Raw genomic sequence first — 16,751 nt, 5'->3', positions numbered from 1 at the left:
TATTCGAATTTTGTATTTGATTCCTAATAAATTTTTGTTTTGTAATGAGTTTCTAATACTTGAAAAGTTTTGTACGATGTCCTCGCTATTGAAAGGAATCCATTAACTACTAATATGACTTTTAACTCAACATGTCAGCAAACTACTTGTGATGTTACGTCAGATTAAATATGATATGTAAGTTGATCATGACATGACATCATATTTTAATTAAATTAAAACAAAAAAATAGAAGTTATATTCGCCAAAATGGACCAAGGTGAGGTAGGATATAGTGAGAGCAGCGATCCCATGGTTAGTTCTACCATAACGAAGCTATATCCATCGTCGCCGACGAGGGTTTCTTGGGCGAGGAAGAAGATGACAATTATGAGGATCTTTACAACAACGTTAACTTCGGCGAAGGGTTCCTTCAATCGTTGCTCAAGAACGACGATTGAGGGTTCCAAAGCGGCGATGTCGAAGAAAAGAAACCTCCACCGCCACCACTAGTTTCAAATGTCGTTAGGGTTTCGATTCCAGGTGTCGATGGCGGTGGAGAGGGTGGTGGTGGTGGAGGAAGCAGGGTTGTGGAATCTAGGGTTTCAAAATCAAGGGTTTAGGGGGAACAAGGTGGGATTAAGGTTGAATTAGGGAACCAATGTGAGAATTTGAGTGAAATTAAGGATCAGGGTGGGAATGATGGTGCTGCGGTGTAGAGGATTGGACAATAACCACATGGTGGGATTGTGGGAAATGAGGGTTTGGTGAGACAAGGTCAAGGGAGTGTTGGTGGTGGTGGAAGAGGAGGGAATGTTAATAGGGTTGGTGGAAATGGTGTTGGGAACAGTGTGAGTGCTATTAGTAGTGTTAATATTGGAGGAGTTAGAGGTGGTGGTGGTGGTGGTGGTACTACTGTTGGTTTTGGTGGTACTATATTGTTTGTGGGTGATTCGCATTGGTGGACTACTGATGTTGAGCTTAGTAAGTACGGGCCGGTGAAAGTGGTGAAGTTTTTCAATGAGAAGACAAGTGGGAAGTCAAAGGGGTATTATTGAGTTGAGTTTTTTGACCCTTTTAGTGCAATTGCTTGCAAGGAAGGGATGAATGAGCATGTTTTTTCGTTTTAATTTAATTAAAATATGATGTCATGTCAAATAACACATGGTCAACTTACATGTCACATTTTATCTAACGTGGCATCATACGTAACTTATCGACGTGTCAAGTTAACAGTCACATCAGCAGTTAACGGATTCATTCTAACAGTAGGGACCTTGCACAAAAAATTTCAAATATTAGGAATCCATCACAAAACAAAAATATATTAGGAACCAAATGCAAAATCCAAGTATATATCAATGATCAAAAATATATTTAAGCCTAAAAAATTAATAAAAAAATAGTTATTCTTTTAAGTACCTCATTATTAAATGAAATAAATTAAAATATATTTTTAAAATTTAAGATATAAAATGTACTATATGTCTTTATTAAATATTTTCTTTATATAGTATTAAGAGAATTTGTAAAAAAATAAGATAAGATATAACTTTACTCATAAAAGATATTATATACATGTTTTTACCAGGTTGTGACTCTCGTGACCTAATCCGATCTATCTCTTTCCTTATATTTGAGTGTATAGACTTCTTTACTGATGGTGTGAGTGAGTACCTGAAAGGGACTCTGATGCTCAAGTCAATATGTGAGTCAGGAGTATGATAGGGATAAAATGTTACTTATCTTCTGCTGATGTCTCCTCTTATATAAATAGCACCCTCCTATATAAATAGTAGGATCGAGTTCGAATGAGATAACCGTCCACGACATCCACTACGGACAATACCAGGTTATGGAGACTGGTTACTACCAGATAGCAAGTCGTGGAGGCCGATTACCCCACGTCCGAGCTCTCGTGGGCCCCATGTAGTACAATACATATATATAATTTACTTTATAAGAATTTGTTTTAGTAAAAACTAAAGTGTATATGGATGGTGTTTGAATTTATTTATTTTAACAAAATAGTTATTCTTTTATGAACTTTGTGAAAGTCATAAAAACTATTTCTTTATTACTTGTCCATTTTTTTTTAAAAAAATCTTCTTTGAAATGGAACACGTAAAATCAAAACAAGTTGAAAAATGTTCACCCCTTTCTATTTCTTATGGGTGATTGAAGTGAATATCCGGAGATCCAGGTTCGACTTTGAGTTGCAAGGCTATGGAGAAGCTCAAAGCCCTCAAACTATGAGGGGAAAATGAGAATGAAATATAATTTAAGCGAAAATGAAAAAAAAAAAAAACACTGTTCATTCTAAAGGATAATTGCATTTTCAAAATCTGTTCGACAAAATTAATTGGACTATGTATTACCTATCTGTAAGTGATATATTCAATTTTGTCGAGGTATGATTATGATGTATTAAAAGGAAGAATAGACAAACGATTTTGATGATAAAAATCAACATCAATAACATAATAAATCCCACAGATACAATGAATTATGATTTCAGCTACATCACAACTAAATAATTTCCTCATCAGTTAGTGCATGATAGTTTCACATTTTGGAGAAGACTAACAGGAAACAACACTTCCCAGCGCATCTTTAAAGGAAGCAAATATTTGACTAACAATCTACAATTCATCTTCCAAACCACTTGGCTTCCCAAACGTGAAACCAACTCAGCCTTTTGTGGTTAAACGTCCCATTACATCATCATCTAAGAATTTAAAACAAACAAATCTAATTCACCTCACCTCAGTCTTAGACCGGTCTTGAGGGAAAAATCCTTGGCACTTGGATGGAAACCAAGTCTTAAATGAGTAAATGACCATTAGGAGGAATTCTTTGCTCCCCATTTCAACCATTCATCGCAAAGGCAAAAACATGTTGAAGAACAACAGTATAACCCACAAAGCATGACAAAGGCTTTGCCAAAGCGAGCTTTGCGTGCCTGCAATCTACAAGGTAGGTCTGGACTCGGGTTGATCATGTTATCTGTGGCATTGGTTGTTTATCTCATGCACTGACAACTCCAGATGCCCATGGAACGATCACCGGTGCAGATGGGTGTGAATTTCGATACCATTCAGGATATCTATCCTTAAAATTTAGTTTGGATTTCTCAGCCTGTGTTCAGAATACCAAGAAGAGTATATTAGCCAGAAGGCAAAAGTTAAAATATGCATGACTAGGAAGAAGACTTTAGAAGAATTTAATTGTCATGCATTGTTAGTTAAAACTTTTTACACTATCAACCAATCAAAAATTACCTTTGAGACAACTTCTTAATTATTATAAAAGTCAGCAAACTTAGCATACATGGAGATCTATGATTGGATGGGAGAATAAAAACTTCTACAATGTTAGTGTATTTTACTTAAATTCAATCACAAGTTGAAGAGTAAATAGTCTATGCACTGACAGTGTAAAGCGTTTTTACCCTGTCATTCAATCACAAATTGCTATGTAAGATAAGTTTGTTAATTTTTACATTAGCTACTTTAAAAGTCATACCATGATTTCTGATTAGTCGTCAATGTTAAAAAAATTTACACTGACAATGTTAGAAATTAAACTTCTATTTGAAAGTTTCCGAGTATTTTGTAAGATCTCACAGGGAATATAGAATCAAAGGCTATTAAGCATTCTACACAGAGAAGGGGCAAAGTAGTGAATCACGTTCATGGGGTGCATCTTACATATTTCAGCCAGCATTCCCGATGTTTGTGTTGATAGATATCTGGTGAATGACACCCAAATTGTGATGGGCAATAAACCCAAATATTGCATTTATTTTCACCTTCTTTGGCATGTTTGGCCTGGTCTAAGCAAGCCTGACAGCAATCAGCTGCACTATCTTTGTGATGAGTAAGACCCCATCTTACTGCAGTGCCATCATAGTCCGTATGAAGTTCAGGATTGCATTCAGGTTGAAGGGGCCTGCCGGGAAGAACTTCCTCCTCTGGATAGAATATATACTTAGTAAAGACAAACATTAACTTTCTACATGGAAAATATGTGCACACTTCCAGATTCTAACACAATGGTCAATGCATAATAGGTTATTAACAGATTCCAGCAACCAACTTTGGTGGTGAGTTTTCTACTGTATAGGGGTTATAGGGAGAGAGTCAGATTACAATAGATGGGGAGAAATGTTTTGACAGGAGAAATTATTACCTATCTCTGTTGTGCTCTCAGGTTTGTCATTATGTTCTTCATTAGCAACCTGAATAGGTATCCAAAGGCCAATTTCTTCAGAAAGCACATCCCAATCAGACTCCAAAGCTCTTACTAGCATTCCTAAGAAATTGAAATAAACATTAGACACAACAAGGTGCCAAAGACATGCAAAGCATTCATTGTTCGGGCACAAAGAGACAAACTTTATTAAGATTTGGATATAGAGAAAGGAAAGAGAGAAAGAGAGATTGAACTCTGATATTATTGATCTAACTGAAAATGTACAAAGGAGTTGATTCTCTGTTAAAAGCAATATATATAGGTAGAGGATCAACACTGAGCTGTGAGTTATAACTGTCTAACTGAAAGTAAGCAACCTACAGTAAAAAGTAAACAAAGTAAAAGAATAAAGAGAATAAAGTATAAAGAGAAATATCTTTTTTTTAAGGCTATAAAGAGAAATATCTAACAAACTTCATCTAAAAGCGTAACACAACAATTCAAATGTCAGAAACAAAGCAGAGAAATTTGTTCATGCCTGCCTCTTCATGGGGAATGGTTGAGTTGGAAGTCCCTCTGACAACAGCCAACTTAACCTCCTCCAATTTTTCCTTGCGCCAATTTTCAATTGCTTCTGTATAGAAAGGGTCAACGTTAAAAATATATCAGCAAAATTTTACAAAATTATCATATACATACATAACAGCTATCAGTTTTGTTGTCTAAAATAAAATGACTATCAGTCCCCATTCTCCACATGAGGGGAAAAAAATGAAATGTGATACCATCAATTACTCATGCCAGGGTAAATATGCTACTTTTACAATAAAAATATGTTTTCAAACTAAATGTGAAAGTTAGGAAGTTCCATAATCCCACAACTACTTCTCCTTAAATTCCCTTCTCTCGGTTCAATTTTATTTAGACTAATCCTCACTTATATTAATTCCTACTTCAAGAAGAAAACATATGAATAATATTTCCACTGTTCAACTAAAACATAAAGAAAGCCTAAATTTTTAAATAATTTGATTTTGCATACTATCCAAATGAATAAATCCATTTTCTTATTAAATATTTAAACTTTTAGTCTCAACTCTCAAGGTTATTTAAAATTATCTTCAAAGAAGAGCGATTGGCAACTTCATGCATTATGTTATCATTGCATGTTTGTAAAACATTGAAAGCTATTGTCCCTTTAGGTAACAATTGTCAGACGACTTGGCTTTGATGCCTTTTTTTCATTCTGGATTTCTCTATAAATAAAGAAGATATATTTACAATCATTAATGACAAATATTCTAATTCCTGATTTATACAACCCTAATCAGGAATACAATAATTATAAAATCAGATCCTAATTTATACAAAATAAATAGGAAGCAAATTAGAGAATAACAGGAAACAAATCACAAAGTATATTTTGATTAACAAGAATAAGAGTCAATCATGCAACAAACTACCATGGCAATGTCATCCAATTGTAACATGTTTCTAAGTTTAAGATTGAAGAGAGAGAGAGAGTGAAAGGATAGTGAATGAACATATCAAAGCAATTTCAAGACAGAAAAAAGACTGGCAAGTGTGTCTTCTAATTGTGAATTGCCCTAAGATTCACAGAAAGCAACTGCACAGCCCAATCTACATTCAAAACATCAAACATTTACATTTGAAACATCAAACAAGTAGTTTCCTCATTGAACAAATAATACACTAAATGACTAGCTGGCAAGCAACAAAAACATTGGAATAGAAAACAGGTAACGCATCATATCTAAACAAACTCATGTTTGCTGAAGAATTTTTAACTGTGCAGCAGTGCGGAGGCAACAAAAAAGGGTATGCTCTTAAGGACAGTGAAAGGTCAAATCTTAGTGTCAATGGTCTTATTAATATGAGATCCTGGTCCTCTTGTCATATAGTGACAGCATTAATTCTAACACCAATTAAAATAAACCAGATTCCATCAAGTTCACAATTGACATATTTCATGTATACTTCAAGATAAAAATCAAGTTGGCCATGTAAAATTAGTATTAATTTTCTTAGAAAATAGATAAAACTTGATCAACAAGCAACAGTAAAACACTCCCCCATCTCCCAGGTTGTGTTTGTATTCTTGTTAACGTGGGAGGAGAATTCATGTGCCTGAGGTAGTTCAATTTGTATAAAAAAAACGCACTGCTAAACATGAAATTGACCAGGTAAAGATGATACCTCCGACCACCCTTTTTGCTAATCCAGATTTAAGCATAAAGAATATGATTTATACAAAAAAGCTTCTCACTTAATTATTGAAGGAATAACAAACAACAGATTCTTATCAGCACAACTACAAGCATACACTCACCTCGCTCCTTAGCCATGACCTGGGGGTGAAAGATGTTTTTGCTACTTTCATTCAAGCTCCCTAGTCTCTGCGAGACCTCATCACTTATTTTCTGTTTCAAATGCCGCGGCAACTCAACCACCACATTTTCTCTTGAAAACTCACCTTCAAATTCCTTCACCTATTTGCACAAGTTTCACAACAACAACTATCAGTTAACTTCCCAAGAAGTGTTTGCTCGAGCCAGATACAAAAAATAACAGTTCATACCAATTTCATCAACTCCACTGGTTTGTATGCCTTCCGGATTCGGTTAGACTCTTCCATCTTCCGGATCTGATCTGGCCTATACACCACAACTGAAAACACAACACAAAGTCACAGGATTTATAAAGTTGGTTTGGTGGTAAAAGGAGAAGGAAAGGAGGGAAAGGTCATAATTCTCCCGCTAACAAAAAAAACTCACGATTAACAACTAACATTTCTGAATAAAAAGAAAACAAAAATTCACAAACCAAACCAAATCAAAAAGGGTTTAAAAAAAAATTAACTTTCCTAGTCTCAATCAAGATTACAAGACCCTTTTCTAGGGGGTTCAAAATTTACCATAAAGCATAAACTTTTTGTTACCCTTTTGTTTGTGTTATTAGGGGAAAAGGAAACAGAGACAGGACAGAAAGAAAAACGCATCTTCTTAACATCCTTAAAAGATTGACAAAAAACTTACTGTTTCGTGCAACGCTGCCAGAGTAAATAGAGAGAGAAGCATAGAGAGAGCGAAGAGAGTAGAGAGCAACAACAATGTTGAGAAAGCAAATCAGAAGAGTGATTTTCTTGTAGGAACAAATCGAGTTCGCTCTTTGGTGAAGTTGAAGCCTCCACTCCTCTCTCGCCATTTCCCTCCCTTCTTCTTCTTCTCTTCCCCTTTTATCCTCATTCCACCATTGCCCACTCTCTCTTTCTGGAAAAGGATGCGACTTTGGTGAATTTAAGGTGAGATATTGCGACCCAATATGGAAATAGATCGTGGGTAACTACTAACTAGTTTTGTTGTGGGGTGTGGAACATTAGAAGAAACAGAACCAGTCGGGTGCTGCTAACGTACGCTTGTCATCTGAGAATGGTGGGAATTGGTTGGATCAGCTAATCATTTCGATGGTTCCTTCCTCTCATCATTGATGGTGGACCTGCTGCTCCTACTAAAATGCGCTTCTGATTCACACGACTGTGTTCTCTGTTCATACCAGCTAACGTGCGCCGCTCTCAGAAAAAGAAAAATGACGTAATGTTTTCTTTCATGATTTTCTAATTTTTACCCAAAATTAAATAACTGTAAGAAAAATATTTTTGATTATTATTAGTTTTAAAAATAAGTTTCTATATTTGTATTTAATGATTAATATAATTTTTATTCGATACGGTTAACATTTTGTATCTTTTTTTGGGTAATATTAACATTTTGTGTCTATATTAATATAATGATTACTAAATAAAAAATTAATAAATAAATAAGTTATATAAATAATTTATCAAAAATAAAATAACTCTATTAACGTACTTCTAAAAAAAAAATTTATTTCGTTACAGCCAAAGGATGCATTTACACTCCCTATTTTTTTAAAATTACATAAAAATTATATATATATATATATATATATATATATATATATATATATATATATATATATATATATATATATATATATATATATATATATTATCTCCTCTAAATTTGTATATTTGAATATTTGTCTCTAAAGTTTTGATCAGTGAGGCAAGTGTTATAGCACTGGCCTCTCCCTCCTTTCAAATTAACTTGATTTTTGCTTTTATGGACTTGAATAATAAAGAGTCTTTTTGTAGGTAACCCTTCATCATTGTTAACTTTTGAAAGTCAAAAAGAGGATCACAATTTTAACAAGTGTCAAGGTCTTGTAGTACGTGATCATCAGCTCATCAGACCAATGAATTTTAAATTATTATTAACTTATTTGAAACACCAAATATATTTTATTAAAAGTAAAAACAGTAAGAAAGTATATTAAAATATTTACAAAGGATTGATAAAATAATAAAAAAGAAAGGTAAAAAAAAGTGTATTAAAATAATAAAAGTTAAAAATGAAAGGAAAAATATATAAGCTAACTAAAGTTAAGAGGTTGACAAGCTCTAAAGGGTTGTTTTGAGAAAAAAAAAACAATAGATATGTTAGCTTTTTTTATTTGTTAAGGATATGTTAGCTTATTCAATTTAAAATAATTGATAAACTAGTTGTTAAATAGAAAATAACATGATATCACTCACTAACATATTCATATTTTATATGAAAGATTCTAGTAATTACCATATTATAAGTTTGGATTTTATGAAAAAAAAATATTATTGAAAAAATGATTTTATTAAAGATGATCAATTAAGTTTTTTTAAAAAATATTAGTTACCAATTAAGTAAATACTTCACATTTATAACATGGTGATAAAAGAAAATATGAAATGACAAAAAAAATTATGATGAGACAAATAAGAATAAAAATCAGATTAAAAGTTTATAAATTTAAATTCCACGTAAAATGACATTTTTTAAAGGACATAAAATAACATAAAAATATTATTAAAGCATTGCAAAATACTAAATTTGTAAATTTAATAATTATTTTGAAAGTTATATTTATTATAATTTTTTATAGGTCAATTGTGTACTCGGACAGGGTATTCACGAACCATAAACGATCTAAGAAAACCCGACCCCATCAGTCCCGCGAATTAGATGGAATTTGGCGGGAAAATCGTCTATGGCACACAAGTGCATAGAGAAAGAAAGATAGAATCGTGTTTCCGTGAAAAAAACAAACACTGTTTCTCTCTCCTTCGCTGATTGAACAACGATGGACGCCAATGGCAATTGGGAAGAGGACGAGGACGAGGACGAGGACGAAGAGTTCGAGTTCTCACGGAACTATTTTCTGGCCAAGGAACTCGCCTCCTCCTCCGCCAAGAAATCGAAACACAAGATCACCGACATCGACGTCGTTGATGAACAGGTTTCACTCGTAATTTGTGATTCACAACAACGTTGTTCTTGTTCCATTCCCCTTCATTCTGTCCAATCACTCTGTGATTTCGTTTTTTTTTTTTTTTATCGGCAAATGTTAATTTGTTAGTTTTTTTTTTTAGTAGAAGGGATTGAACCGTGAGCTTTCTCTCCTTTCTTTCTTAACCACCCAACCAACGTTATATTTTCTCTGCGATTTGTAATTGACTAGGAATTGAGGGATGCCGCGTCGCGAATTGAACCCTAGCATGAAAACGAGATCACTCTCTTGTTGCATTCGTATAAAACCATGTATCCTGAATGGTTTTTTGCGCTAAGGTTCGAAAAGATGTGATTTTTTTTTTCTTCTGAAGTGCTTTCATTGTGTGATGTTTATTTTTGGTTACTTGGATAATTCAGAAATGGTTTTGGGCTTCTGATGTATGGCTTTGGATCCAAGAAGGTTCTGATTGAAGATTTTGCTTCAACGGCACTGACCGAGTATTCTGTAGTTGTCATTAATGGATATCTTCAAACCATTAACTTGAAGCAGGTATGTTCCTCTGCTGTTTGTTTATTGTGGCAAAAGAGAGGAGAAAAGTAAAAAATAAAACTTAGGCCTTGTTTGTTTATTGTTTTCAAAAACAGTTTTCTGCTTTCTAAAATTTGTTTGTGTCCACAGCACATTTGCAAGTGTTTGTCCCCTTAGCACATTTTTGTTTTCTAATAGTCTGTCTTCTGAGCATTTTGAGTTGAACATCTGAAGAAAAGAGAAGAAGAGGATGAGAAAAATATCTCTCCGTTCTGTTTTTTGGTTTTTAAAACACTTGTTTTTTTAAATGATTTTCAAAACTTAATACACTTTGGATGAAAAATTAATTGCTAAGTAGTGTGTAATTGTTATAGAAAACATTTTCTTAAAAAAAAGTGAGAAGAGAATCAAACAGGCTTTGAGATGCAGTTCTTTAAGTGTTTTTAGAACAGTTCCTCAATTAGAATTTGACTTTCACTTTCACCTCAGTAACTTGTATATAAAAGTTTGCAATAAAAATTAACATAGGTTACCAAGGTAAAACTCTAATTTAGACAGGTGAACAACACTTAAAACACCTAAGGAATTGCGTCTAAGTTTTGTCCAAAAGTAAATTTTTGTATGAAGGATTATGAGTGTGATATGTTCTAATAAATAAGCATGTTCTCCTCATCATACCATCACTAATACAATACATTTTAAAATATATTAGGTTGTTATAGCTTTAGCTGAAATTCTGTGGGAACAAGTGAAAACAAAGCAAAGGGTTTCCTATCGGGACTTACCCAAGAGCCAACAGTCATTCAATTCAAAATCCATGGAAGATCTTCTTACATTTTTGGATCAAGCGGAAATAGAGGCGGGTGCTTTTTTTGTTTGTGTTGTTATTCACAATATTGATGGATCCGGATTAAGGGACTCTGAAACCCAACAATATCTTGCTCGACTAGCTGCATGTGCCCAGATTCGTGTTGTTGCCTCTATTGACCATGTTAATGCTCCTCTGTGTAAGTTTAGTTAATACCATTACTTTATCTTCTGCAAAATGTTTTGTTCTTTTAAGTTGTAAGTGCCATCTTTGTATATGCCTTAAACATATGTGATATGTCTGGTTATATTAATTCTCCAAGGTTTGAATAGTTCTACCTTATTATCTATTTGAGATTTATTGAGTGTTTGAATAGAAGCTTGAATGGTGCGATATTAATGTACAATAACAAAAAGTATAAATGCCTTTATAAAATGAAATGTTGTTTAAAATTTTTGTTTGATCTATGCAGCACATTATTAGAGGTCCTGAGGTTCTGATCATATGCTCTTATCTCTGATTAACTGGACAATAGGACTAAGTGGTATCTCACCCTTTCAGAAAGTTAAAGAATCGAGACTCTTTTTGGTCTTTGAGCCTTAAAATTGCTAATAACATGTGCACTTCTTTGAAGTTGTTCGTAGGAGTAAAAGATTGAACAGTAATTTCAGAAATTCCGTGCTAGTGAAAGTAAGAGTCCACATATGGAGGAAAATATAGTAAAATCACATATGACAGGGTTTGGTATCGTGAGAAGAAGAGAAGACCTCGAGAAGTGCTAAGAAAAGTTGATCAAGTGGAGAACAGTCCAATAGTTAGAATTAGAGGTAGGGGGAAGACCAAGCAAAACTCTAAATAAAAATATAAAAGAGAACTTACCGACTTAGATCTAAATGGCCTCTATGAAGACTTGGTTCTGACTTCTGACAAGGCAGTGAGAAATGCCTTTATGCTGTTGCTGTAGGTAAAGAAATGAAGGATATGTGGCTGTGTCAAAGGTTCTTTGTGATCTCTGTCTATTGCTTAACAATTTTATCTTCTGTTGGCAGTTTGGGACAAGAATATGGCTCATACACAGTTCAATTGGTGCTGGTATCACGTTCCTACTTTTGCTCCTTACAAGGTGGAAGGCATGTTTTATCCTATGATTCTTGCACATGGTAGTGCCAGCCAAACTGTCAAAACAGCTACAATAGTTCTGTCAAGTTTGACACGCAATGCTCAGAGTGTATTCAAAGTTCTTGCCGAACATCAACTCTCTCACCCTGACGAAGGCAAGTTTCTATCATTTACTTTGATATGTTCTTTTCGTATCTAAGGTTTGTTAAATATTTTCCTTTTTTTTTATAGGAATGCCAATCAGTGATCTCTACTCAGTCTGTCGAGAACGTTTCCTTGTTAGCAGTCAGATTACGCTGAATTCCCATTTGACTGAATTTAAAGACCATGAACTGGTCAAGATTAAGAAGCATTCTGATGGTCAAGATTGCTTGCACATCCCTCTGACAGCCGAAGCACTTCAGAAAGTTGTGCTCGAGATCATTTAGTAGATTCAAATGGAATTGAATGGGAAAGCGAATTAGTTCATGGAAATTTTCCAAAATTGGATGATAAGCAGGCACTTTTTATTGAATGAAAATCCAATTATCTGAAGCTCGTTCTTGATGGGAGCCTAATATTTGAGTTTACAAACTAGTTTTATGAAGAAATTTATAATCATTTAGGTTAGCCCCCCCACCCCCCTCAACTGAGGTATTGTTTTAATCACTTTTGTTTGATAAAAGGCATAAAAGCAAGTCAATCAGTCACCTTTACAGGATATACAATTAGACCCAATCCAAGTGAAATCATAGGTTGGGCTGTTTGCGGTAATGAAATCCATCAAGCAAACAACCCAATGGACAGTCTTTGGGTCTTTATCGTCCATATGCATTGATTGTGTAGCATTTAATAATTTTTCCAATTGAGTTGTGTGCATGTAGTATGAAAAATGAAAACACAAATGGATTTTCTTTTAAAATATACTTTTCTCTTTGATGGCTAATTCTAAATCCACATGGATACTAGACCACAAAAACAAAAGAACATGAAAATCGAACAAAATATTGTCGTTTGAAGTTCTGATGAGCATTTAGTATCCCCAAAAACAACACTAGTCCAATTGCTTAATGACTTACATAGCATTTGTGCCTAAAACACTAACATTGTCTAGATTATGAGTAAAGAAAACAAGAGAAGAGAGAAAATTTAGAAGTTTGAAATTTTGTTGATTTTTTTTTAAAAAAAATTCTCTTCATTTTTTCTTCAATCAAATAATAGAATCTCTTAAATGATTTTTTTTCTATACAAGGAAATGACATCTTAAAATTATCCCGTGTGGCAAAATTATCTTTAAATACAGTGTCAATTTTCTCCTGATTTTTCTACACCGAGTCTCCAATTAATTACATAGGATAATCTGTTGGCTGTCTACGAAATGATCTATCTATCAAGCCTTCCAAGCATCGATCAAGGTGCATGTGCATGGAGATCAGGGTCAAATATGTTTGTGTTCTCAAATTGAGGATTGGGATTTTTAGGCAAGTTCCAAGTTTTAAGTGTAGAGAATAAGGGGATACTTTTAGGATGATGATCTTAATTATAAAGTTATGAATTCCTCTTATTTGAAATTAATAGTCTTCTAATAGAGAAATACTAACTACATTCATTTTTATAGTTTCTTAAGATTTTTTTTTGTGATGGGTTAAAATTTATTAAAAAATTATTATTTTTTGGTAGGTTTTGTTTTTCATTTAATGATTTTTTTTCTTTAATTTATATTAATTGAAAAAAAAAATCCTACCAAAATTGATAATAGAAAGCTTTTAAAAAGAGAGTGACACTAACATTTGTCGTGCATATACTTTCATTTGTTTATTTAACAAATTTTCTTACTTTAAAAAAAAATAAATCCTTATTTTTTCTTGAAAAAGAAAATCAGACATGTAGCCACTTCCTCGATCTGTTCTGGTAACAAGACATGAAAATTGAAATTGAACAAGAAAAATAGAAGGGAAGGGAAAACATCACACGCGTCCCATTCTGAACCTGGTATGATGGGCAAACATGTCAAGAGAGTAGAGAACCATGTGTTTTCCAATCCAAATCACATATAACGTGGGTGGATGTAATCATTAATGAATTATTAATACGTGGTTTTGACACGGTCGCACCAATACCCTGCATGGCAACTTAATCACTGGATTTTCATGGAAGACATGTATTACCAAACTCTAGTTTCGCATATTAATACGCAGAAAAAACATCACTTAACCCTTTTGATTTTGGCTTATAATTAATGGGGTGTAGTGAGCTGTACCCAATACGCGTATTTTAAGTTTGATATATATATATATTTGATGGCAACACTCGCTTGAGAAGGTGGATGTTTACAGCTTGCAAAAAGCATGCACAAGTCTAAGTCCTTCTGGCTTGACTAGTTGGTTGAGCATCTTATACGCCTAAAAGTAATAAAAAAGAAGAATATCATAACATTGGGTCTACTCTCTTCATATCATCCTCATTATAATGCGTTACAGGGGTAGCCCACTCAAGCTTAGCCACCACTATGATGAATCATTAGATGAGCCATCAAAAGTTCCTTTTTTTTAAAACTAGAATATGAAAGTCAAAGAGTAATTCTATGAAATTCTAAGATTTTTGATATTTTCTAATAAATATTTTTTTATAAATAAGATTAAGAATTAAATCTATGATTATATGTTTAAGAGATAAAATTATATATTAATCATGTTATATTATGTTAGACACCTTTTTAATATGATCAAACATAACGATAATAACATATTGAGATAAAATTATATATCAATTATATCACATTATTATGTTAGACAGCTTCTTAATATAATCATATAGCGATAATAATATATTGAGATAAAAACCAAAGATTTATCCAAAAGATTAGTACTTTACATACTTAACTTGCAAACAATTTTACCAATTTGTAACTATTTAATTAACCCTTAGATACATATGAATTTTTGTAAATTCTTATGGATAAAAAATATCTAAAATTGTTTTTAAAGAAATTATTCAACAAACAAAAAATTTGATAATGTATAAAATAATCAAATTTGCATCTAAAAAAATAATTTTAAATTCTTGATTACTTGTATCAATTCATGAAAAGTTTAGCCATGATTTTGATTGAATTTCTGAAGGCTAACTCTGGGAAAATGACACATTGCGCATATAAATAAGATAAAGTCTTGCAACTGATTATGAATAGTTGATTTGATTCTTTCACAAGGAGTGTGTTGAGTACACAACATTTTGAGCCGTCACGCGCCTGCAGAACGATGTATATTTATGAATTGCTCCGATCCAATTCAATGAATTAATCAAGCTAGGTCCATATCAGATTTAAATTAAGCTTTGGATGCAACAAGATGGTGCACAAAAAGTTAAATACTACAAAGATTAGGTCACAGGACATAATCATGTAAAAGAAAATCACATGAAATAAATCCCCTTACTAATTCCCGAAAAAAGAACATATCTTAATTAACCTTCTTAATTGAGGATTTGCTATTGGCAGTGATAAGCACGCGCAGGGATGAGGCCGGCACTGGTTGGTTGATTGGTGATAACGATAACTGGCGGCGATAATTGCGGGTCCTCCAAATTGCTTTCAAAGGTTTTTGGTTCGTTCAATGAAAATCAAAACAAACTCATCCGTACTACTTCTCCTGCAATGGGCCCATGCCTCATGCAAATTCACCATCAGCCACGCCTTCACTTCAAATTAACATTAACAAAAAGTAAAAAAAAAAAAAAAAACAAGACACACACACACGGGGAAAACCCTAATAGGTATCAAGAATAATTGTTAAACATTTTTTTTACGCGTCATTGCGTCACATTGTCTTCCACAGAAAATCATTCTATTTAATCAGATAATGCGGGGAATTTGTTTAAATTTAAAAAAAAAATTAAAATAAGTGTTTTTTATACAAACTAATCCCATATTATATATATATCAACACTGTCAACACAAATAGAAATAGTAGCAACGAAATGATTTAAGATTAATCATAACTATTTTTAATAAAAATTATTTCACATCAATACTAATAAAAAAAGATAATATTATATATATATATATATATATATATATATATATATATATATATATCTTATAAAGAGTGGAAAGATTAATTTTAATTTTTTTAATAATAACTTGTACCAATTAGTATCACGGATAACACTAGCACACCAGCACTTCTGTCAACGTAGCAATTATGATTATTTCTCAAGAAACTTATATTTTAATATGACAAAATAAACTTTCCATATATTAATACATACTTTTTCAAGAAGGTTGTGTCTTGCATGACACCTTATGTCAAATGGAATTGTAGTATTTCATAGTTGACCAGTGGCACTAACTGGGTCCTTCGGGGCCTTAAATGGCGCCAATTCAAATAAAGTAAACAAACAAAAGCAATCAAAAGCACGTTTTAAGTAATTTTTTCCGTCTGAATTGATGATGATGAGCCAATCACCTCAAAAACAAACTTAAGACCAGTTAAACATTCAACTGTCTAAGAATTGGTATTACAACTATCGACACGTACTTACACAAATTTCTTTTCCACGTAGATTTTTCATTAAAATTGCTTTACTAATTGTTTGTTGCCTAGTTTTAGGTACCAGCTTGGTCTCAAAGTTTGATACTTCATTATTCATGGTTGCACTCCCGTCTTTTATGTTGTGGGTGGATTTAATTTATATATAAGACTATGACATTAATTTAGTAAGCATATCAAGGATTAATTGAGAAAAAAAAAGTTTTTTTTAGTGAGAGAATATGGATGAC

At 32.9% G+C, this 16,751-nt stretch overlaps 1 protein-coding gene and 1 pseudogene across 2 annotated transcripts; one reads left to right on the top strand and one right to left on the bottom strand.

The window, feature by feature from the left end:
• Positions 1–2,430: 2,430 nt before the first annotated feature.
• LOC114394085 lies at positions 2,431–11,928 on the bottom strand. Of its 2 annotated transcripts, none has more exons than XM_028355652.1 (7): positions 11,753–11,928; positions 6,773–6,861; positions 6,524–6,683; positions 4,712–4,807; positions 4,171–4,293; positions 3,690–3,952; positions 2,431–3,117 (listed from the first exon to the last, which is right to left on the bottom strand). In XM_028355652.1, exons 2-7 carry the CDS (start codon positions 6,827–6,829, stop codon positions 3,007–3,009), a joined length of 810 nt encoding a protein of 269 aa, XP_028211453.1. In that variant the 5' UTR covers positions 6,830–6,861; positions 11,753–11,928; the 3' UTR covers positions 2,431–3,006. The 2 variants fall into 2 exon arrangements, with proteins under 2 accessions (XP_028211453.1, XP_028211451.1); XM_028355650.1 differs by lacking the exon at positions 11,753–11,928 and adding an exon at positions 7,230–7,744.
• Positions 9,253–12,805, top strand: LOC114394084 (annotated as a pseudogene).
• Positions 12,806–16,751: the final 3,946 nt, after the last annotated feature.

The sequence above is a fragment of the Glycine soja genome, chromosome 17 (genome assembly GCF_004193775.1).
Source record: "Glycine soja cultivar W05 chromosome 17, ASM419377v2, whole genome shotgun sequence".
NCBI classification, from domain to species: domain Eukaryota; kingdom Viridiplantae; phylum Streptophyta; class Magnoliopsida; order Fabales; family Fabaceae; genus Glycine; species Glycine soja.
This window is presented reverse-complemented; position numbering and strand designations above follow the sequence as displayed.

Coding starts and splice junctions, on each gene's coding strand:
- LOC114394085 (XM_028355650.1), bottom strand. CDS start 7,398: ATGGCGAGAGAGGAGTGGAGGCTTCAACTTCACCAAAGAGCGAACTCG. Junction 4,808..6,523: donor GGTCATGGCTAAGGAGCGAG/GTGAGTGTATGC, acceptor CTTTCTATACAG/AAGCAATTGAAAATTGGCGC. Junction 3,953..4,170: donor TGAGAGCACAACAGAGATAG/GTAATAATTTCT, acceptor TATTCTATCCAG/AGGAGGAAGTTCTTCCCGGC.